This window comes from Haliotis asinina, chromosome 8, assembly GCF_037392515.1.
Source record: "Haliotis asinina isolate JCU_RB_2024 chromosome 8, JCU_Hal_asi_v2, whole genome shotgun sequence".
NCBI classification, from domain to species: Eukaryota; Metazoa; Mollusca; class Gastropoda; order Lepetellida; family Haliotidae; genus Haliotis; species Haliotis asinina.
The window spans coordinates 26,825,712-26,850,249 of NC_090287.1; the positions used below are offsets into that span (position 1 = coordinate 26,825,712).

The 24,538-nt window shown below is 36.5% G+C and overlaps 1 protein-coding gene across 2 annotated transcripts; it reads left to right on the forward strand.

Annotated features, from left to right (window-relative positions):
* The first annotated feature begins 179 nt into the window (after positions 1-179).
* On the forward strand, positions 180-24,085 carry LOC137295428 (exportin-1-like). Of its 2 annotated transcripts, none has more exons than XM_067826792.1 (26): positions 180-278; positions 1,304-1,493; positions 2,542-2,719; positions 2,866-2,972; positions 4,210-4,325; positions 4,488-4,602; positions 4,895-5,014; positions 9,454-9,508; positions 9,820-9,896; positions 11,105-11,263; positions 11,396-11,593; positions 11,898-12,036; positions 12,181-12,284; positions 12,598-12,675; positions 13,703-13,859; positions 16,456-16,619; positions 17,086-17,220; positions 17,598-17,702; positions 17,827-18,012; positions 18,580-18,702; positions 19,858-19,929; positions 20,087-20,162; positions 20,477-20,731; positions 21,225-21,387; positions 21,725-21,821; positions 22,083-24,085. In XM_067826792.1, exons 2-26 carry the CDS (start codon positions 1,377-1,379, stop codon positions 22,227-22,229), a joined length of 3,243 nt encoding a protein of 1,080 aa, XP_067682893.1. In that variant the 5' UTR covers positions 180-278; positions 1,304-1,376; the 3' UTR covers positions 22,230-24,085. The 2 variants fall into 2 exon arrangements, with proteins under 2 accessions (XP_067682893.1, XP_067682894.1); XM_067826793.1 differs by having other exon boundaries at positions 216-340.
* The last annotated feature ends 453 nt before the right edge of the window (positions 24,086-24,538 follow it).

Genomic DNA, 24,538 nt, shown 5'->3' on the forward strand with positions numbered 1-24,538 from the left:
TCAGAATTACGGAATAACCCGAAGAAATAATACGTTTATCGTGATGTTTTTTCAGGCCTTAGTTTCAGATGGAAATGTGTATTATTTATTATATGTGTACACAAAAATATATATTACATTCCTCATATCCATATTTTCAATAATATGTAAAAGTTCAAGCTATACGGAAAGACACGAGTAAAAGCGGATATGGTGAACATCTACCAGTTTCAACCGGTTTACAACTTTGGGAGTTTTCATAGCACAGAAGCCTGGTACGGGTTCGCCAAACTAATAAGGTATATACCACGAATGATATTGGCAAAGGACTTTAGTTCGGGGTTAATGTGAGTGCTGAAAGGTAAGAGTAACGCTGTGAAAATTGTCTACACGCCGGCATGGAGGCCGCCATTTTAAAACATGTAAACAACGGAAGTGGGATTCAAAGTCATAGGCAACCACGATTGTATGTCATGTGATCTCAATGCATTACGCGCCCTTTTTGTATGACGATTGCTTACCACGAGAGTTTCTTGTTGACGTGAATGTTTAAATTATGTCGAGAAAAATAGCAGCAGAATTTTGCAAAATAGGCATTTTCGATTGATATGTGTTGTAGCTATTTGTACGCAAATTCCATGTGGTGGTGATAAGTCAGCTGTTCCGGAGAAAGCCATTTCACCCGTGTTCATTGTTATATTCAGCCAGTGTTTTGGGTTAGCTAATGTTACGACACTATCAAGTCAAAGTTACTAAAACTGGTGGTTTGTCTCGATTTTTGTGGTAACAGTGCTGTGGTTGCATAAGAAATACGATAAACATAACGGATCGAAAGGACATGTTTGAGTTTTGGGTCAGATATCAGTCATGTTACAGACAGAACACTGCACTTCAGCAGTAATAAATATCCTCTGGGCTGGGAACTCGTCAGTGCTTGCTTATTTGTATGTTTTTCGCTCATTAACTTAAGGTCATTGTGGTAGTATCTACTATAGGCACATCATGCTACCAAACGCTGTCTGTTGTGGAGTGTAAACACACCACTTGATCTGTGGCCAAGTTATTCGCAAAACATACTGTTATCACAGTGTTGTTAAACACAGTATATTTCAAGCAACCACACTAAGTAAAAGCAAAATAACGGTGATGTCACCAGCTGGTCACACTTACTAGCAATCACTGTGAATCTGCATTCATTTTTGCAAGTGGTCTTTCTGTGATTATTAAGACACGTTTGTCTTTGTTGAAAACAGTTTTCATTCTTGGTTAAATTACTACTTTACAACCGCAACTCTTCTTCTCAATGTATTACATTTTTTTGCAGGGCAATTCACCGTTTCCCCCCTTAATTGGGTATCCAGGATTTAGTGAGAGTCGATGTAACTAAGTCTGTCCAGATGGTCATGAGCACCTTGACTGAACAGGCAAGCAAGTTGCTCGACTTCAATCAGAAGCTCGACATACAGCTGCTTGACAATGTTGTTGCCTGCATGTATGCAGGGGATGGTCCCCAGGTAGATACAGATTCCTCTTCAATTGGTTTTAATAGATTTGTAACCTAGCATTTTTACTCTGCAGTTAAGATCATACAATGTCACAATGGTATTGTTGATTCTAATTGTATAAACATACTATTTTCTTTCACACACAAACCTGTCAGTATTTGTCAAAATTTTAGTTCTGCACCTTAGTATATTTCATTTTGTGTTTTATGATTTTGTATCAAACTACAATGTGTTTGGATTGGCCATCCATGTTACCTTTGAAGTTGCAGATTGGTCAGTTCAATAGTTTTAATGTCAGTGGTAAAGTTTGTTGGTTTGTTATTTAGCACACTTAGCAATATTTAAAGCTTTATGTCGACAGTCTGTAAAGATGTAGTACACATTTGTACTACTAGATACTACTTAAAAGGGACAGTCACATTCCAGTGGGCAGTAATATTTTAGAATGAAAGTTAAGAATAAGTATGATTATGTGTTCAAATTCCCAGTGTGCAGTGGGTTGGGTTTTTTAGCAAGAGTGATTTACATATCATATGATATCCCAATTATTATGTTGCCATATAATGATGAGAATTGTATTTTCTTGGTTCAATTCGCCTCTGTAGCTCCATCACCAACTAAACATTTCTCGCCCTTAAGCTGATAATAGCAGATCCAGTTCCCCTTCTAAAATTTAGCTGTGTATTGAGTCCTGGAAGTCATGTCAAGGCATATAACCAGAAAGGTGTTTTCTAAAGTTATGAAAGCAAGGAGAGGGAGGGCTTTATTCTGCAGGGAGAACAAGTGAAAATGTATCAAGCACGGCTCAAAGTGCAGGAGTTTTCAGCAGTTAAAGGGATTTTGAAAAATAGCCTACCAACCCATGTTATTCACATTTATTATCTTTTATCCATATGGGGTTTATGACAAAAAGCCAGAAGTATAGTTATGATTTTAGTGGTCCTCCAATTAGGGCCCAATATTATTAGCAAGGTGTTACAATTCTGATGCAAATAAGTTGGTCATGGCCACTATTGGGTTGTGTACAGAACTGATTGTTACAGTAATTTTTTTAAAGCAACAGCAGATGGCCCAGAAGGTTCTTACAGAGCTGAAAGAGCATCCAGATGCCTGGACAAGGGTGGACACAATTTTGGAGTTTTCCAGCAACCAACAGACTAAATACTATGCTCTTCAAATTCTGGAGAATGTTATCAAAACTAGGTGGAAGGTCCTACCACGTCCACAATGTGAAGGTTTGTACATTGCTTCTGCATGGCATATTTGTAACATTGAAAAAGCAGTGAGTTTCTTTTTGCATTTTATTGATATATTCTTTTGTAATAAGGTTGTGTTGATAGATTAAGTTCTCTTTGTAAGTAAGTGCACACTTCCTTTTCAGGCATCAAGAAGTATATTGTTGGACTTATTATTAAAACTTCATCAGAGAGCTCATCTTTGGAGAGGGAAAAGGTCTACCTTGGAAAGCTTAACATGATTCTAGTCCAGGTAATTAGGCTTAATTCTTTTGAGTGAGTGAGTTTAGTTTTACGCCACACTCAGCAATATTCCAGCTATATGGCGGCGGTCTGTAAATAATCGCGTCTGGACCAGACAGTCCAGTGATCAACAACATGAGCATCGATCTGCGCAATTGGGAACCGATGACATGCGTCAATCAAGTCAGCGAGCCTGACCACCCGATCCCTTTAGTTGCCTCTTATGACAAGCTTAGTCGCCTTTTATGGCAAGCATGCTTAATTCTTTTACCTTCATGTTCTGACCTAAAGAAAACCTTAACTAAACATATACACTGAACACACAAGTGTACAATAATACATTATTTTCCAAGCATAGGTACCATGGTGCTCAAAAACAAGAGAGTATCTAATATTTAGTACAGTTATACTTACTTAGTACTGAGAATATTGGGAGTGAGTGAGTGAGTTTAGTTTTACGTCGCAATTAGCAATATTCCAGCTATATGGCGACGGTCTGTAAATAATCGAGTCTGGACCAGACAATCCAGTGATCAACAACATGAGCATCGATCTGCGCAATGGGGAACTGATGACATGTGTCAACCAAGTCAGCTAGTCTGACCACCCGATCCCGTTAGTCGCCTCTTACGACAAGCATAGTCACCTTTTATGGCACTGAGAATATTGGTTAAGAATGTGTAATTTCTATTTGTATGTGCCTGTTTATTTTTGTTCACTTCCACTTTGGCTTCTCACTCTTGCCATTCAAAAACATGGACATGGATGGTAGTGATAAGTTGTTCCAAAATTTACCCAACAAATAAATAGTGTTTATCATGTCTTCATGGAGAATGGTAGTGGATCAGAGTGAAGGGACATGATTTGATAATGTTGGTTTTTAGTATTTACTTACATTAAATGAATGATTTAGAATTTTTGATTAATGGCAGGTGATTTGTCATGTAAGTGCAGCAAATTAAGTTATCTTCTATGATGGATTTCTTGTCATTTTACTTCTGGGGTCCTGACTTGTTGTGATACACTGAAACAACACAAATTTGAATTTTGAACCATGCTTTGTACACTGATACTTCATGCATTTAGTGCTATGTAAAGACGCGTTCGATCAAATATGTCCGTGACCCTGAGTGAGTCCAGATAGTTTTTGAGAAAAGGTTCCTGATACCAGGCTCAGTGAAATGCATAGGTTTCATGATATAATAAAAAATAGATATATTTACTTACCACGTTTTTTGTCATTTCAGATTCTCAAATATGAATGGCCGCGTAACTGGCCATCATTTATCAGTGATATTGTTGGTGCAAGTAAGACAAATGAATCTCTTTGTCAGAACAACATGACCATATTGAAATTATTAAGGTAAGTGAAGAGAAACTATTTCCAAGGTTATTTTACCATTAACTTTTTTATTGTTCTTTTTTATTTGTTGATAAATTTAAAATTTTCAATGATATGAAGATGTTCATTAAAATTTTCAATTATTTGTTGCCATCTTAACAAGTTTATGTTTCTTTGCTTCAGTGAGGAAGTGTTTGACTTCTCAAGTGGGCAAATGACACAGGCCAAAGCTAAACACTTAAAAGATACCATGTGCAGTGAATTCTCACAGATCTTCCAACTCTGTCAATTTGTTATGGTAAGTACAATATCTGTATCTTATCTTGGTACATGAACATGTAAAAATGACTGTTCTTTTTGTGCATTCCAATAGCTTCGCATCTATTACTTTGTAACTGTAATTGCATGACAACTAAAGAGAATATGGTCGAATCAGATTTTGCAAAGCACTTGGCAGCATGCTGGATTCAGAAATGATGTACTTATATTTACTTGTTAATTGTTAATTTACTTGTTGTATTTACTTGATGTGCTTGTTATTTGTCAATTTGAAAGTATGGTCATCTGATAATTCTGATGTTGCTTTGCAGGACAACTCCCAAAATGCACCACTTGTAGGTTCCACTTTAGAAACGTTACTTCGGTTCCTCAACTGGATTCCATTGGGATACATATTTGAGACAAAACTGATCACAACTTTAATTTATAAGGTTTGTATTTGAACCCCTACAGATATCTTGCTTATGTATCCAGTCACTGGTGGATGATGGATCTAATTATTGTCATTGTCTTTCGTCTGTGGTATTTGTTGTCTGCATCCTCTTTGACACCTCAGCTCTGGGAACTAAGAAGTTGATAGAATTTTGTATCTGAAACATATAACTCATTAACCAGTCACAAAGTGGGTTTACTTGGATAGGAATTAATCTTTTCTTTGAATGCATGGTATGTCTTTGAATAATCTCTCGTTGCATCACTATGATTTCAAATTTATATTCCCGCTTTTATCCAGAACTTGAGCTGTAATGATATATCATATGATTAATAATGGTATTTTATTGGATGAAAAATATATCAGTACTTTTTTAGGTATTGTTATAAATATTGTTGATCTTAAAGTTGTTTATTTTTACTAGAAATTGATGGTTATGTGAAAATTCACACTGTTACTCGACATAAAAAATATTTTTTTAAGAAAATAACCAAAGATAGCATATGGTGTGTGATGTGCATGGAATCGAATTGCATCATTGAAGATATCACAAGACATATCGTAGTCATGAATTTCTGTATTGTTACACATGTATCCAGAAAAGATGAACTTTGAAGGGAGAAAAGAAGTTCGTTCTTTTTTCTTGTTCTTACGCCCCTTATCTATGTATAACTGCTTCAAAGTGTCTGAGCACAAGTAAAGCATCCTTGATAAGTAGAAATACATTTTAGTTTTATTTGTTTGGTTTTTGTCATGGATGTCATTTGCCAGCCATGTGTTAATTAGTTCACTTTCACAATGCTGAAAACCAAATATTGTGTCAATAAGTGGGAAGTGTTGTATATTTGAATGTGGATGCTTGAGCCTGCAGCATGGAATATGCTCTTTTAAGGAATAACCAATGACCACAATGGTTAGATCTTTCCTTTTTGAGTGTGTATGGATGACTGTCTCTTGGTCATTTATCAGTACTCTGATTTTTTTAAAGATCTTTTTGGAATAAGATAGCAAGATGCTGCATGTTGACATGTCAAAATTACCCAACTTGGAAAGATGTAGTAGATGCAATGTGAATTATAATATTTAATATGTACTGAGTGAATGATCAGAAAGTTGAGAAAGATAATCTACAGAATACCAAGATATACTACCCATCAAAAGTTTAGACTCAGTAGTGTAAATATAGCCACTTCAGTCAACTGTTCTAAACTAGATTTTGCAGAAAACACCATTCCCTTTCAAGGTACTGTTTACACATGAACTGATGTATTGTAGAAACAAAAGTTATGACGTTGAACATATTATTGTCATGAGTTCAGTAAATGGTGAAAATGAGTAAAAATTGATAAGTTCTTGATTAACTTCACACCCAAACGCAGCTGTCCATATGCACAATATTTGCATTGTTTTTAGTAATTTGATTCATGATCCTCGTATAAGTCCTGTTTATAAAGACTGCAGTTGGTTCCCCAAGATGGTGGAGAAATTCATTTTCAATGTAGCCATATATATACAGATAACATATAGTGCATGCTTTAAGTGAGTCTAAAACTCTTGATTGTTAGTAAATCACAGACTTCAATTTTATCATTTTTCAAAATTAGTTGTCCTTGGGGAGCTTGAAGTTTTCTCCTTTGGTATTTGAATTTCTCATTTTGGGGTTTTTAAGAATATATTCATTCCATGCAGAATCAGCCTAAAATTCTTTCCTCCATTTTTATCCTGTTGCTGAATTATAATTCATATTGCAGAACTGAAATGTTAGCAAATTGATATTATTGAATGAAACGTGAGGTAATCTGAAATTAGGGTTTTTTACTGACATTTGCCATCAACATGTCAAATATCAATACCTGAAACAGCTGGAAAAATCCTTGATCTGACTTTCTGAGTTTGTTGAACAGGAGAAGAGCAGTTGAAACCTGTTCATACCTGTTGAGACTCACTGCAAGAGTGTTTTCTAATAAGGACATGTTAAAATATCAATTTGCTCTTCACTTCAATGTTTATATTGTGATTTTATTTTCGCTTTTTTGTCTACTTTGGAATAGCTCTAATCTAATGAAAAATATAATTTTAAAATAGAGGAAATAGAACACTATTCATCTTCATGACAGCTGACATCAGCATTATGTTTTTAAAAAGCATGCTGGAGACTTTTTGGTGCTTATTCCTAGTACTAGTAGTAGTACGGATTTATGGAATATTTTTGTATATTTACTCTGCACTTTAAATCATTTCTAAACTAGTGATTAAAATATGTCATACAGGAATATACCAAATCTTGCTGTCTGTTACACCATGTCAGTGTGCTTTGAAAGCAAGCCCAGCATTTACCTTCAGCATTCAAATTTGAATACTTGAAATAACAATTACAAGAAAGTATGTAAACAATCTTTTTCTGAAATGCTTCTTCATACTCTGTATTTTCTGCAGATGCAGTAACAGTGATAAAAGCCAATATCTTTCTTTTATGTAAAATACAGTACTTTCATTGGTCAATGACTCTTTGAAAAGTTTTTGTGTCACCAAGGAGGGTTACAACTGTAGAATATATTACCTGCTGCCACAGAAACCTCCAAACTCTCCCCTTAGAAGCTGGATCGCTAACAATAAATATGACGTCATAATATGATACATTCAATGCAGTGTGCGCACTTGAAAAACAGTTTGATTAGTTATACAGGACAAATCTTATGCATAACAACCTCTTGAATTCGGGGCTTGTTCTAACCCCATCAACTGGGTGTAGATTTTCAAAGTTCTCTTAGCACTAAGATAGTCGTAAGTGCCAAACATTAACATTAACTTAAGACCATCTGTTAGCGCTAAGAGAGCTTCGAAAATCTAGGCCCGGAACAGAGAGTTCGCAAAAATAATAGAGTAGAGCTGTTAGAGAGTGAAATTATCACTTTTCGATAAATAGTCCAGTAAACATAACATCACATATTGTGTCATAAAATGGGTTCTCAAACTTTAGTTTGTTGTGTGAAGGCTGCTTTACTGTTAAGTTCAACCTGATGATGGGGTTAAAGCCAGCCCCGAAACGTCATGAGAAAAAAAATTTAAGAGGTTATCCATAAGATTTGTCCTGTTTTACCACACCAACTTCTTAATGCCTTTGAAGAATCACAGTTTGATTAGTTGTTTTTGATATCACTAGGTTAGAGGTTCAATTTTTTTAAAGTGACTTGCCACAGGGCAAGTGACTTCAAGAAAGTAACTTGTCCTGACTAATTTTCCACTAGCCTTGATTTAATGACACAATGTTTGATGTTAATGTTTACTGGACTATTTATTGAAGAGTGATACATTTCAAAGAATGATAGCTCTAAATTACTATTATTGTGAAATGTAATAGCTACATTATGAGCAGATATGAAATGAAATCCAAGTTTATTTGCAGTTGGAAACCATAAGTGGAAACTATCTAGTAGTCCATGGAAAAGTAAGATACCATTATTTGATTGCTCAAAATGAAAACTGACTTGTCCCAGGCGTCGGGCAAAAGGATTTTTTAACCATTGTAGGTGCACATGTATTTTAATGACCTTCTCTGTTCTATTTAGAATATTTTTAACATTGCAATATTTGCACACTTAAGTATAACTCGCACACCATCAAGTTGATTAACCATTTTAATGCAAATTTAAGCTTTTCAGAATATGTTTCACTGATTTTAAAAATTCAGTTGAGGCAGACACCATATTGTTTAAATGTAAGTCGTACATTTGTAATATAGTTAACATAAATACGTTGCATACAACTTGTAGTATCTGATCAGAGTAATTGTTGCCTAATTTTTGTGGCAGCTGCCTATGGTAGCCTCAAAGCATCAAAGTAGAAAAACCGAGACACTCATATTTGGGCGTGTTTTGTATTTTATGTTTACTACTTTGTATACTTCACCGATATTCTTCTCTTTGGTGAAACAGGGTATCTTTAACTAGCACTTGTATTAAAGGTTTCTACAGGGTGAATGTGTCACATAAAAATGCTGTTATACTGTATTTCTGGGGAAACAACATCCTTCTATTTTGTTTAGAATTTCTATGTTTACTTCAGTGACTTTCACCGGGGCCGAGTTTTGAAGTGGCCTAGCGGAATGTTCTTCAGATGTTGGCATTTGCCGGTAGTTTCCTTTGAAAATCTGATAAATTGTGAGCCAGTGAGCTAAACATAATTGTTAATACTGCAGCAACAAAGCTATAATTTCTAAACGTTTATTTCCGTAATACCAGAGATTAAAGTACTACCATTAGTGTTGTTACCAGTTCAGGACAATTTGTAATGTGTCTTTTAATTGCTACCATTGTAGATTTGTGAAGGTATCTCAAAAGAAGTAGAGAAAACAGCTTAACAGTGGGATTGGCTTCAGTCTTGACATGTTAAGAAAATGTTATTAGATTGAAGCACATGATTTCCTTCGTATTTCAGTTCTTAAATGTGCCTATGTTCCGGAATGTAACAATGAAGTGCTTAACAGAAATCGGTATGTACTGATTGTGAATAATGTAATCTGATAAATGATTATTCCAGAACAAAAAATGACTCCAGTTTAGATTTCTTTACTGTGCAGGGATAGGCACATCCACCAGTCCATTTGTTTGAGACTGTAAAAATCCAGAGGGACTAGTTTTGACCTAAGATATAGAGATTTCACTTCTTTGACATTGTATTATAGCAAGATGAAAGAAAACAGGCTATGATTCATTGACCAATATTGGTTTGTTATTTAGGAACTGAAATAGGTATGCTTGTTTGGATGCATTGAAATCCATTCTCCTTGTTTTTCATTTACAGCTGGGGTACAGGTTGCTCAGATCTATGATGAGCAGTTTCAGCAGCTCTTTACCCTCGCTATGAATCAACTGAAACAGGTAATTCATGTTCTAGTGTGTGCACTTTAATGTTTCATACAGCTGTTGCCCGTGCTCAAATTCCTGGTTAGCACTGGTGAATTTGTACTGTTAATACTGTCATTATACTCTGGTGGTACTGGTTTGGAAAGGACAGAAACCTCGGATCAGTTTTGATTACAGCTAAGGATCAAAACCGACACTGAAGTTTTGATCCAACTTAGGAACTGACTGAAGATGTATTTTAAATATAATTATAATATTTGGTATTTACTGTTAAAATCAAGGGGGATCCGACTGGCAACCAACACCTTGCATTGCATGTGTACTGTCTACACTACCTGTCTTGTGAGGAACACATTGTTCATACTGGCAATCTCAAAACTTCAAAACAAGTAAAAATTCAAAGTCAATGGCTATTCCTCAAAAAATATCAGTGATGTGGGCAGTTCTGTAGAAAATCCACAAGATTTCTTGGGAAATTCCCATGGAACTGCCTGTATAGGTTTGCTTGGTAAAAGTAGAACCTTGCTAGACAATAGTGCGATGTCACTAGAGGTTTATGTTTCTGGTTCTTGCTGTTATTTACGGGACATCCACATATAGTTGGAAGAGTGTTCAGTAATTTCTTGAATAAGAGAAAGAGAATGTGTATGTTGTTTAACAGTCATGTACTATGTATGTAGTGGTAATTTAATGTATAGTGTTTCTGCTGGCATTTTATACAGCTGGACTTTGTGACCAGGTAGCATTTCAAATATAGGTCATTTGTACATTTTACCAGTCAAATGATCATGCGTTTAATTGTGCATGAGGCCCTGCACCCTAACAACCAATAAGAAATGTAGGAATGTATCACAAACATGGAATGTAGCAATTGTAGTGTTGCTATTTAAGATAATGTTTAGAGAACCTTAGCAAAATCCTGTTGCTTAGTCAAATATATCTTGCATTTACTTTTGCCTATAAAATGTGCAACTGTTACAAAAAGACTTAAGTCAGTATACTATTCCATGCAACATAGTCATGTTATGAATATAATTGATCTTAGTACTTACATTTAAGCAAATATATTTATGAATTTCAAGTATATTAACGTATGGGAATCAGGTACACAGTGTCTTCTTCAAATGGTCTCTTGGAATTAACCATTAGAGGAGATTCAAGAGAATGTTTACCATCAGTCTGTCAGAATGAATTTCTTGTCATAGCTAGCTGACTTTGTTTAGATGCTTCCTGTTGAAACAAACATCCGAGATGCCTACCAACGAGGCACTGATGATGAGCAGAACTTTATCCAGAATCTGAGTCTCTTTCTGTGTACATACCTCAAAGAGCATGCTCAGTTAGTGGAAAAGAAACCAGAATTGCATCAGCTTCTTATGGAGGTAGGTGACATAATCACTTGTTAGCTCTTCACCTGCATCATATGATTTTTTAAATACTTTGTCTTGTTTGTACAGCCCTATGGGTGGAAGGTAAATGATTCAGTTGGTAACATCTAACCTGTGTGTTTCCAGTCTCTTCATTATTTGATACGGATATCTGAAGTGGAGGAGGTGGAAATCTTCAAGATTTGTCTGGAGTACTGGAACTCATTGGCAGCAGAGTTGTATCGAGAATCCCCTTTCTCTGCTAGCACATCACCATTAATCATTGGCAAAACTCATACCGAAATGCCTGTAAGAAGGCAACTGTATAATCCAGTGTTGTCAGAGGTAAGTACAATCAAGTCATTAACATGAGGAAACACTTTTAAGCCAAATGGTCATCCCAAAGGTGTGGATTACTTTTGTAACATTTATGATGATAAAATGCATGCAGCATCTTATGCAATTCATGAAACTTTATTACAGTAAATTCCAATACTAAAATTATGGTTAACCTATTGTTAGCAAAACTAAAATAAAAACTATTTCATGATGATATCTGATTGGATGCACACCATAACCAGTCCTTTGCAGACAGGACAGAGCTTCCCCCTCAAAGTAGGGCTGATTTGTGCAAACCTATTATCTCCAGGTTCGTTTGGTGATGATATCCCGGATGGCTAAGCCAGAGGAAGTGTTAGTGGTAGAGAATGAGCAGGGAGAAGTGGTGCGAGAGTTCATGAAGGATACAGACTCAATCAACCTGTACAAGAACATGAGAGAAACACTAGGTAAGACTGAATTATAAGCACGATGAGTAAGCAGTTAAGCAGCAACTTAAGCAGTAAACAAGACCATGTCTTGGGATTTCATTTGTAGCATATTTGAAAATGTTCCACATAATTCTAAACATGAAATGGTTGACATTTTTTCAGTATACCTCACACATTTGGACTACACAGATACAGAAAATATCATGACAGAGAAACTGCACAATCAAGTAAATGGTACAGAGTGGTCATGGAAAAATCTCAACACGGTAAGAATTGGCAAAGAGGGGGCTTATTTGTACAAGATTATCAAATATTGTAGACTGTGTTCAGAATAAACTCACAAATAACATACTGGCAGATGTAACAAATTATTTTTGGGAATACCAGTTACTTTTTTGTGTTAAGAGTGTATAATGAACTATGTTATGACCAACTAACATAAAAATGAAAATACATGCATGACATGCATCTTTGAAGGTTGTTGTTCATAATATCTTCTTTATATCACTACAGATGCAACAACTGAAACACACTCTAAGTTCACTGTGATGACCCTTGTATTACACTGTTGTGTTACAGTTATGTTGGGCAATTGGATCCATCAGTGGGGCTATGCATGAAGATGATGAAAAGAGATTCCTAGTCACTGTAATCAAAGTAAGTGATTTATTATTCTTTGTCTGTGTACTTGTGGATGGGAGTCAACTCAAATGTGTTCAAAGTTGTTGAAGTATCTTAATCCCCCGGCATGTAATGCAGGGGGCTATAGTCAACGCCTCGTCCGTCTGTCCGCAATCATTTTGTTTCCGGAGCATAACTCAGAAACCATTCAATATTTTTGGACCAAAATTGTTAGATATAATAATCTCAACCTATAGTTGTGCCTTTTGCTGTTTACAGCGTTTTGGCGTTTTTATTTTTATCTCCCCGGCATGTAATGCGGGGAGATATAGTCAACGCCTCGTCCGTCCGTAATCATTTTGTTTCCGAAACATTACTCAGAAACGGTTCAATATTTTTAGACCAAACCTGAAAGATATAATGATCTCAACCTATAGTTGTGCCTTTTGCTATTTACAGAGTTTTGGCATTTTTGTTTATTTTTTGTTTTTCCATGGAACATTTTGGTGTTAGTCTATTGGTGGGGTGGGCTTCGTTTCCAGAGCAGAACTCAAAAACCGTTCAATATTTTTCCGTAAAACATGGTAGACATCTCAATCAGAACTTAAAGTGGTGCCTTTTGCTATTTACAGTTTTTGTGATTTATTATTTTCTTGGGTTCCATGGAAACTATTCGGACCTAGTCTCAAAATTGAGGGCTAGGCTTCGTTTCCGAAGCAGAACTCAAAAACTGTTCAATGTTTTTGGCAGATATATGAAGCAGATCCCAAAGTGATACCTTTGCTGTTTGCAGATTTTTGTTAATTTTACTTTTCCCAGTTTCCATGCTCAGTTAAAAAATTGTAAATATTTATTCATATTCGATTCTGGTGACCATGAATAACGAATTGAATTAATGAAAGGCTATGGTTAGATTCACCGAATATGCGAATGTATTATAACAGCCTTAGTTAACAGATGTAAATTTTGTGACAAAACGGATCATCATTAGATTAAAATGGAAAAGTTAGATACTATTTGTACATATTTGCCTCAAATGAAAACCCTGAGATTTTCTTTCCAGGATTTGTTAGGTTTGTGTGAACAGAAGCGGGGCAAGGATAATAAAGCGATAGTTGCCTCCAACATCATGTATGTGGTTGGGCAGTACCCACGCTTTCTCAGAGCACATTGGAGGTTCCTCAAGACTGTTGTCAACAAGCTCTTTGAATTCATGCATGGTAAGTGTCTTCAGTGAAGTCTTGATTCTGTTGAAGAAAGGCAGAATGTTTATAGTTTCATTTGCCCATAGAATAATACTATTAATAGCTAAATTACATGTATTACTGTTCAGTATAACATTGATACCTGCAATCTTACTTCTGCTAAATGTTGAAGTAGTGAAGGTATAATTAATACTGTTAATTAATTAGTTAATTCTAATACATAGGTTTACCTATGTCCTTGACAAGAAGCAGTTCCTGGCATTCTCAGCAGGTTGTTCTCTGTTCGCCTACATTCTTAAAATAACACTTCATGGTCTGTTGACTCTTTTGACCACAAAATAAACAATAATAAACATTCGTCACCGATATCTGAAACTGGACTCTTCTATTTGAAAGAAGGAAAAGTGGTATACAGAAATGTAAAATGACTTTATTGACATTAAAATTAATTTAAAGAAGGAAAAAACTCAATTTTTTGGTACTCTTTTTACCACTGCATATGAAAGACCTCTGGTTAGTCATAAGCGGAGCACCATTTTTCACCAAAGACATGCCGAATTGTTGTGTTCCCGTCAATTGCTGCTTGGAATGGGGTGATGCTGTCGCTATGCACAACTTTCCACCGGACGCTGTAGTTTGTGCTTAAATTGGTTGTTTTATGTGTGCGAAGTGAGCGTTGTGGAAGCTCGTGGTATATACTAAATCAGATGGTTCGACCCTACCACGCTTTCAGGATAGAAAATGGACTTCAAGTTTCATCAACTTTATAAAGTCAAGACTGCTTTTACTACACATTGCTGACTAAAAGGATTTTACATGAATATAATGCTTTCTTCCTCGGAAGCGAGGTTGTGGTCAAAGTGACAATATTATCGTAAGTAATATTATAGCAACTCCCGCCTCGCTTCCAAAAGTGAAATTGTTATGTTATAGGCAGTGTCATGTAAAATCCTATTGTCCATCAGTGAAATACATATTTTACTACCAGTAGAAAGTAATTATCCCCCAGGCCTGTAATGCGGGGAGTTATGGTCAATGCCTTGTCCGCCTGTCCGTCTGTCCGTAATGATTTTGTTTCCGGAGCATAACTCAGAAACCGTTCAATATTTTTAGACCAAACTTGATAGATATAGTAATCTCAGCCTATGGTTGTGCCTTTTGCTGTTTACTGATTTTTAGAATTTATATTTTTTTTGTTTTTCCATGGAACATTTTGGTGTTAGTCTTATGGTGGCGTGGGCTTCGTTTCAACATGGATTACAACCTGGGGACACCAAGTGATTTTGACAAAATAGTCTATGAAAACAAGGGTTGTAACTCGGAAACTGGGCAAAGCAGGAGACAAAACTAAATGATAGTAGATTGTGAGAACATAGAGCTTTCAGTTTTCACAACAGTTGTCGTGATTTCAGGTTTGTACAAACCTGTAGACAAAATAGTTTACCCGCTGAAATGTAGATGAATTCTGCACAGACCCTTCATATCTATACCTACTATTAAGTCACGGAGACGAGCCGCTCTGATTGATTGAAATTTCGTTTGCGTTTGAGAATTGTGCACTGTTGTCAAAAAGGTCGATTTAAGGTAATTAAAGATTGAAATGAGCAGTTTTAATGACAGGGTTTCATTTATAACTATGTCAGTAAGTGATTTATGCATATGCACCCCCTAGAGTATATGTAATCTTTAATGTCTTCATGGAAAAAAATATTCAGAAGACAATTTCTACAGAGTGATTGGGATATATACATTTAATACCCAATAGATGTACACAGAGTGTAAATTTCAAGTTTACTCAGAATATTTAACAACTGATACGAATTTACACAAGATTGGAATTAGTCACCATTGTGCACATTTTGTAAACAGGCGTGAGAGTTTGTATGGCATCTACTGTTTGAGTGTAGTTTTGTAAAGGGAGTGTGGACCGAATTGTCCTCACAGCTCAGGATATTAGCAAAGGACAAATTGAATTAATATTTGAAAATATATTATTTGGTTTTAAAGGGAAAAATAACAACCCTCTAAACATTGTCTGCCTAATAGTAAAGTAGAATATTTACACTATGAGCAGAAAAGAAGTTAAACCACTTTTACAGGTCAAAAGTGAGATAAACAAAAATACTACAAATCATCTAAAATTACTGCCTTTGCACACAGCGACCAAGCTAACATGTATTTCTTGGAAATAAAAACGTGAAAACGAAGTTGCTTATATTTTGACATGTTGGGCCAATTCTAAAAATAATCACTACTAAAAGGCGAATGTTTATTTGCCAGTGCTTTTCATCTAAGTAAATAATGGAATTCATTTAGGATATACTTATCTCCCTACTCCACTAAATATTCTTATATCAACAGTCAATCAAGATCACTAAAGCCCTGGTCAGTCAGTTTCATTACAAGAGTAAGGTGCAGATTTTCATCCTAATTAGCTTTGTTTTTGTTGGCGAATAGAGCTGTAGGTGAATAGAGACTACACCCTCTCAGCAGTTCTCATCTTCGTTATTACTTGCTGTATCAATACTATACATGCCTTAAAATATGGAAGATGCCCTCTCCCTTTCTTGCTTCACCAAGTTTTGTAATCTGACTCGTGATGTAATTACAGAAACTCATGATGGAGTACAGGATATGGCTTGTGATACATTCATCAAAATTGCCCAGAAATGCAGGCGTCACTTTGTACAAGTGCAAGTTGGGGAGGTAATGCCTTTCATTGAAGAAATACTAAATGGAATCAACACCATCATCTGTGATCTACAGCCTCAACAGGTCAGTTTGTCCCAAACACATGATGACATTGTGGGCAAGGTTTTTGTTCTGAATGGGGTAACTCTCCGTTTGAAGAGTTATAAGCTGTGGTTCTAAAAAAAATACTTACAGCATGTCAAGGCAAAGAGAAACTTATGCATTATGCTGTTGCACTTGTATTAGACTGATGCACTAATGAACACATTGTGGGATGACAGAAAATACTCCCATCAGAACCAGTATATTGACAAAGCAAGCAGTAATTTCAATCATTGGAGCACCACTAATTACATCACTGTGAATACAATCTCTTATATGTAACATATATGAACAGATAGATACGTTTTCATATACACACCCTCAAAACTATTTCAGAAGTAAAGTAATAAGGAGAATTTGAGATATCAGTTTTTTTGGGGGGTGTTTTCATTAATTCTACTGGTGCTACATGGTATGGGATTTTGACCATACATTCTGCTGTATGCAGGTACATACATTCTATGAGGCAGTTGGTCTAATGATCAGTGCACAGACTGACCAGGTGTCTCAGGAGCACCTCATTGAAAGATACAGTCTCCTACCCAACCAAGTGTGGGATGGAATCATCAATCAGGCGACCCAGGTATGTTTTGGGGCCACACCATTTGGCCCATTATTACCAGATATAAGTTTTAATGTGCTGCTTTGTCAGTCCTAAGTCCTCTGTTCACATTATCTTTACCTCTGAGATGGCTGAAAGAATTAGATGGTTAAAGAACAAATGTGATAAAGTTAACAACAGAGGTATTGTGTTTTCTAAGTTCTGAGGATACTTGCTTTAATGTAAATAAGTGCTAAGCAAAAGCATTCTTACCCTGTGTAAAGTACGACATTACTTGAACTGCAGTTAGCAGTTCATTCTTAAGGATGTACTTTTCTTTTGAATTTCAAAAACACCCATTGTATTCATCCACAAGACAAGCTGATATTATTTATTATCATGATCATCTATTTTTTCAGAATGTTGAAGTTCTCAAGGATCCTGATGCAGTGAAGCAGCTGGGAAACATCCTCAAAACTAATGTTAGAGCATGCAAGGCATTGGGGCATCCATATGTTGTCCAGGTAGGTTTTGTGTTTATGAAGTATCCCATAATGCAGTTGCTTGTGAAAGGAAAGTTAGAAAATCAATAGTCCTTGCTTCTGTTTTTGGTTTAAATACGCACTTGTATGCTTGTTTATGTTGTAGCTGGGTCGTATCTACTTGGATATGCTGAATGTGTACAAAGTGATGAGCGAGAACATCAGTAGTGCTATTGCCACAAATGGGGAGAGTGTTACAAAACAGCCCCTTATTCGCAGTATGAGGACAGTGAAGAAGGAAACACTCAAATTAATCTCAGGCTGGGTCAGTCGCTCCAATGACCCACAAATGGTAAGCATAGACAATAATCTTTTAGAATTCACCTATGTTTGTCAGCCTCTTAAGCAAAAAGTTCACATTTACTGGCTTTCAGAACATTTCTGAGTTAATCAGCTCTTGAATCTTGTATCTGCTTCAATCATTGTTGACTCTCATGCTGATAAAACTAATGAATGATTCCAAGCTATGTTGTCTTGAAAAACAGCATACTTGGTGATTTTGGTGCTGCTTTTTTGGTTGTGAAGAACGAGGTTTTTTTTCACCGAACTCTGCAATATTCCAGCTATATGGGAGACTGTAAATAGTGGAGTGATCAACGGCATCTGTGCAATTTGGATATGATGGCATGTGGCATATGTCAACCAGGTCACCTAGCCTGATGGCCCCCCACAATCCCCTCAGTCACCTTGTTGGACAAGCATGAGTTAATGAAATTCATTTCTAACCCTGATCAACACAGTTCTATTTTGGTTGTGAGGTTCATATATGAGCAGTGTTTTTCAGGCTACCAATGTCCTTCACATTTTACACTTGAGATTTTTTCATCTTACTGTATTAGTTCATTGTTTGTCTTAACAGGTAGCAGAAAACTTTATCCCACCATTGCTTGATGCTGTTTTACTCGACTACCAGAGGAATGTTCCTGCAGCTCGTGAACCAGAGGTCCTCAGTACCATGGCAACCATTGTAAATAGATTAGAGGTATGTCACCTGATTCCACTAAAGCCATGTTTGTGTTTGCGTTAGAAATGAGTTCAAGTGGAACAGCTATGACTTTTGATAAAGCAATCATTCACATTTGTTATGAGGTTATGTCTCGGCATCGGCATTATCATCATCATCATCATCATCATCATCATCATCACCATGTAAGCTAAATGTGCATTCTTGCCATTCCCTGTATATTTTTTAGGCTCTAATATGACTAGTCTCAGGTTACTTTCAATCATTATCCCCCGCATCAATGAAGTTTAGGGTGATATAGAAACAAGTTCCAGTCGTGCATCTGCCATAATTTGTCTGAAGCATATCTCCTAAACCATTTGTGTTAGTTTAACCAAACTTGGTACACATGTCCAGGTTGATCCTTAGATGTGCCTAATATTATTTGTTGTGATTTTTATGGAACGATGACTTAGGCTGTGACTAGACTGATGAAGATGTCATCTTGTCCTGAACAGATCTTCCAAACTGTACATGCTAGCTTCATCAAACATCGTACATATGTCAGTCATGATCCCTAGATGTGCCCTTTTGGGATTAGAGCCAGATATGAATTTTATTTTTTGCGGTTTCCATGGAAACATGACTCTGGTTGTGACTGAGAATGTCATCTTGTCTGAAGCAGATCTCCTAAACTATGCATGCTAGTTTCATCAAGCTTGGTCTACATATCAAGCATTATCTCTAGATGCGAATGTTAGCTTTATATTTTGTCATTTCCATGGTAACATGACTTAAACTGTGGCTTTGATGATGTCATCTTGTTTGGAACAGATCTCCCAAACTTTAGCTTTATCAAACTTAATAGTCATGGTCACTATGTTCACAATGAGCCCTAAATGTGTCTTTGGGGAGTTACACCAGTGTGTGAATATTATTTTTTGTTGTTTCCATGACAACAAGTTTGACTTTGACTGAAATTAGTATTTGTGTGTTTGTGTTTGTTTGTTCCATATCAACAAGTCTGACCTCCACAGAACTTGATGAAACTGTACAGTTCTCTCCTTCCAATCTGCTACTTGCTCACAAAAAAACAGAAAAGCATTGACATTATATAATCCTGGTTAATAGACATATTCAAGAGTATTCTGCAATGCTAAAGCATAGTGTCTGATAATATGATTTCTTTTACAGAACCACATAGCCAAGGACATACCACAGATCTTTGATGCAGTTTTTGAATGTACACTTACCATGATTAATAAGGTGAGTGAAACTTCTTTTCATGTCGAGTCAAACTGTAAGAGGCTTCATTCAATTAAAATGCTTCATTTTTAACCCTTGATGGTATGTGATGCTTGTACTTTTCCATTGCCTGTTCTAATTTTTGTTCTTCATCTTTCTTTCATTCCTTCTACTGCAGGATTTTGAAGAATACCCTGAGCACAGAACAAATTTCTTCCTCTTACTGCAAGCTGTAAATTCTCATTGTTTCCAAGGTATGTCCAAGAAATTCCGATTAGGTAGCATGGTAAAATTTTGTATCTGTCAACTGACAAATTTGATATAAAAATCTTAGTAAATGATTTCTTTGAGTTGCAGTCAAGAAGTTGATGGTATAGAGATGACAGACTTGACATTGGGGATAGTTTGGTATAGATTCTTACACGGATATGCTTGAAAACTGTATAAGCATCTACACAAAAACAAAGTTTTTCATCCATAAAGTCTTGTCATCTCTGAGCAAATGATAATAATCAGAGTTGCATTTTACACTACAGCAGCACTGTAATACTGAACTCTTCCTCTTCAGCTCTCCTTGCTATCCCACCAGTTCAGTTTAAGCTTGTGTTGGACTCAATTATCTGGGCATTTAAACATACCATGAGGAATGTTGCTGACACTGGACTAGACATTCTGTATGTGTTGCTGCAAAACATTGCCCAAGAAGACAACAATACACAGAATCCTCAGGGCAAGAGTGCTGCTCAGAGTTTCTACCAGACCTACTTCACAGATATCCTTCAGCACCTCTTTTCTGTTGTGACGGACAGCTCCCATACAGCAGGTAATGCTTCAGTAGAGGTGTTCTGTGTCATATCTTTGTACATCAGTTTGTCGTATATACACTAAGTTTTAAAACAACAACTTATGAGAACAGTGTTGGCTTTAATATTTGTTGCAACTGGCAGTTGGTATCTTGTGTTCTTGTGCACTTCATGTGTTAGTGAGTTAGCAAACTCCCTCTTTCTTAGTTTGGTGTCGCCACTGGTTAACATTGTTTTTGGAGACTATTTTCAGCAATTCATTACCAATTTTAAGGTCTTAGTTACTAATGACTTTCTGCAACACATGGTTGTCGTAAGAGGTGACTACCAGGTTCAAGTGGTCAGACTTGCAGATTTGGTCATGGGATATCACTGTTGCCCAATTACATAAATTGATACTCATGATGTTAATCATTGGATTATCCAGTTCAGACCTGCTTGTCACAATAACAAACAAAGCTACTAATTTCAAATGTCTGCTTCTTTACACAATATATGTTTGTTTTATTTCAGGGCTAACCATGCAAGCAACGATACTTGCCTACATGTTCAGTACACTGGAAAGCAGTAAAATCACCCTTCCCCTCAGTCCAAATATGCCTGCCGCACAGAATATTCAATACGTCCAACAATTTCTCCTGAACCTCCTCAAAGCTGCTTTCCCGCATCTCAACGAGTAAGTGCAGCATGAATTTTAGTTATGATCAATCGCTTTGTGGAACAGGAATTTAGTTCCCATATCCCATGTTTTTTGTTAAAGGCTTAAAGAAACTGGTTTCAAATGAATAAATTGAACCATGGTTCCTGAATGGTTTGGATCCTTGCTTATATTTCCAGCTTTAAAGTACAATGTAATGGATCTGCTGGCTGCCATGATATAACTGACTTATGGTTGAGCAATATTCTCATTGTAATTGTGCTTTCTTTCATTCATGGTGTTCCTGACAGCTATTGATGATCTGAACAGATATGAATGTTTCAGTCATACTTATTAAGTGTGTTTGTTTTTTCAGAGCTCAAATCAAACTCTTCATTGAGGGTCTGTTTAGTTTTGACCAAGATTTTTCAGCATTTAAAGAACATCTGAGGGACTTCCTGGTACAAATCAGGGTAAGAACTGTTTATTAGTTTTTTCATTTGTGCCACAAGAAGCTGTTTACAACTGTAATACTTCAACATGCAGCAGTTGCAGTGCAAATATTGTTACATGTAAGAGGACCTAGGAGATTTAATCATCTCATCTCTCGTGAAACAGAACATCCTGGAATGTGGACAGACTTTAAGGTTCTCACACCAAACTATCAAATCAAATGTATTGTATTTACAGCCAAAAATGGGGCATGTTACATTCTACATATTTTACCTTTGCAGGAGTTTGCTGGTGAGGATATGAATGATTTGTTCTTAGAAGAAAGAGAAAATGCAATCAGACAAGCACTGGATGAAAAGCGCAAGATCCAGAGATCTGTGCCAGGTATCCTTGGACCACATGAGATTCCTGAAGAGATGCAAGACTGAGACAGAGTGTGTCTGTGAACACAGAATGAGCTACAGCTCACATATCGTCCGGCCACACAAGCCATGATTGGTTCCTGATGCCAAACTGGATCAGAAGCATGGGGCAAAATATGCCTTTAAATAGATGACCATTTCATTCTTGATTGCTGTATGTGACTGAGAGCATGCACTTCAAGACAGGATATTGAACAGTTGATAGTGTTTCTAAGACTGGAGGCAGCTGCTGTTTATGTGAAATTCAAGGAAACCAATGATGCCTGCCTCGTAATTTGAGAAGTTTGAGGCCTGCTGCCTGGTGTTTGACTTGGAGAGTGAATGTGATATGTTGGGAGTGGCCCAGTTGTGTGAGAGAGAGGTTGTGCTGGGCACTTGTGATAGATATTCCTGTATGTACACACATTGAACAATGGTGTGCCAGATCTGATCATCTGCATCCTTCCTTCATTGTATTGCACCACAGATACATATTTTTATTGTTACTACTTTTACACAAGTTGTTTGTACTGGTGCTGAATGTGAGCAACAGAGAAGTGGCAATATGATGAGGGGCATGTACAATCAGGGCTCCTACATGACAAAAACTTTGCCCATTGCAGTGCCGTAGGCACTCACCACATGAGACTGAAGAAGGGTCAGGACCACATGTTACTAAAGTAGTGTCATGGTTGACCTCAACTGTAGTGAAGAGGACCATTAAGAACGTGTTGTGCTGTTCTCCTCTCTGGCATTGTATAAGTATGAGACTGCATCGTTTGTTTCTGTATATATATTTGGTGCCAAGCTGAAGACCATTCGGTGTTGAATTTGGTTGTACTCTTGAACCAGCTGTGTTGCCAATTGAAGCAAGAGACATGTTAAGATTTACGGAATAATGTCACTACATACACAGTTTAATGAAAGCATCATGACATATGCAACATCATTCTGAGACCAAAACAAGAGGTTAGGACTAACATGCCAACAGAATTTTACACATTTGATGATCATTGAGGATCATAGTGATGTTGCTGCAGAAAAATTATATTGTGATGACATTTTGGTTTTCTAGTTAAACAGTTTTGGCCACATGTTTGGCTAATACAATCAGCCTTCTAATGATGTTCTTTGTTGTATGTTTTGCCATATGTGCAGTGGTAATGCAACATTTAAAATATATTACAAAGTCTGACAATCCTAACATGCCTAAAACAAGGGGAAAAGGTGTCTTCATTTCAGCACAGATTGTGTGAAAATAAAATTACAAATATATCTTAAGTACAAAAAGTCTTAAGATTAAGTGTAAAACCCAGAATATAACATAAATGGATATGTGACACGGAAACAAGTTTTGGATTTTATTGCTCAGTAAATGTCATCAAATTAACATTTCTTCAAAATTGTGTTTAGTATCACATTCAAGGAATGAGAACTACCTCCATCTTGAAGGATTGAGTATGGACCCAGTATGTCATAACCTCAAATGGAATATTCATGTCATTCAGCAGACTGTGCTTCTTTATTCTTACGTGTTGAAAAATGTGAGCATAGGCTATAACAAGTCATGCCTATTTTGGTGTAATGACGTCAGCTTACTGAAAATAAAAATAAGCTGCTGGATCCATATTGTCACTTCTTTCTTGATTCATAAGGAAACTATCCATGATACCGACTTTGATTCAACAGAAGTGCTTCTATAAAGGCTTCTTTGAGGTGACCATATATTAATTCATTTCTCATTTAATACTGGATGTTGCTATATTATCTGAAGCTGTGCAGAAGAGGGTATCAAAGAGCTTTATGAGTTTTCTTCTTCTGACCGAGGAGCTGACTCCTGTAGAAGTTGACTGAATAAAATTTATTTGATCTTGGTAACAAAATATTTTGTTGTGTTTGTTGTGCTTGAATCAGTTACACGTGAAGGTGAATCATAATAATAATAAGTTGTGCATTTATATTATGCCAGCACGATTTACAAGGTGAACGCTCATTGTGCTAACAGTCAAAGCAGGCATATTATGACCTTGGATAACCCAAGTGGTGCTAGGAGGTTATGGTCACATGACTTATCCAACCAGGTACCCATTTTCTGCAGGGTGAACAGAGGCAATTTTGAACAAACTTTCAGTTGAGACCACTTGTGTCATGTGCTTCGTTGTGGGGTGGGACTGAAGTCCTATAAACTCTGGAGTCTAGCTGCTGGTCACCCATCCGAGCACTGTTAGTGTCCATCACTGCTTAACTTCACCTTATTGTGACCTGAGCTTTTTGCACAGGACCACACCCCTCTCACAATATTAGAAAATGAATCACATTCCAAAGACCCCTGTGTA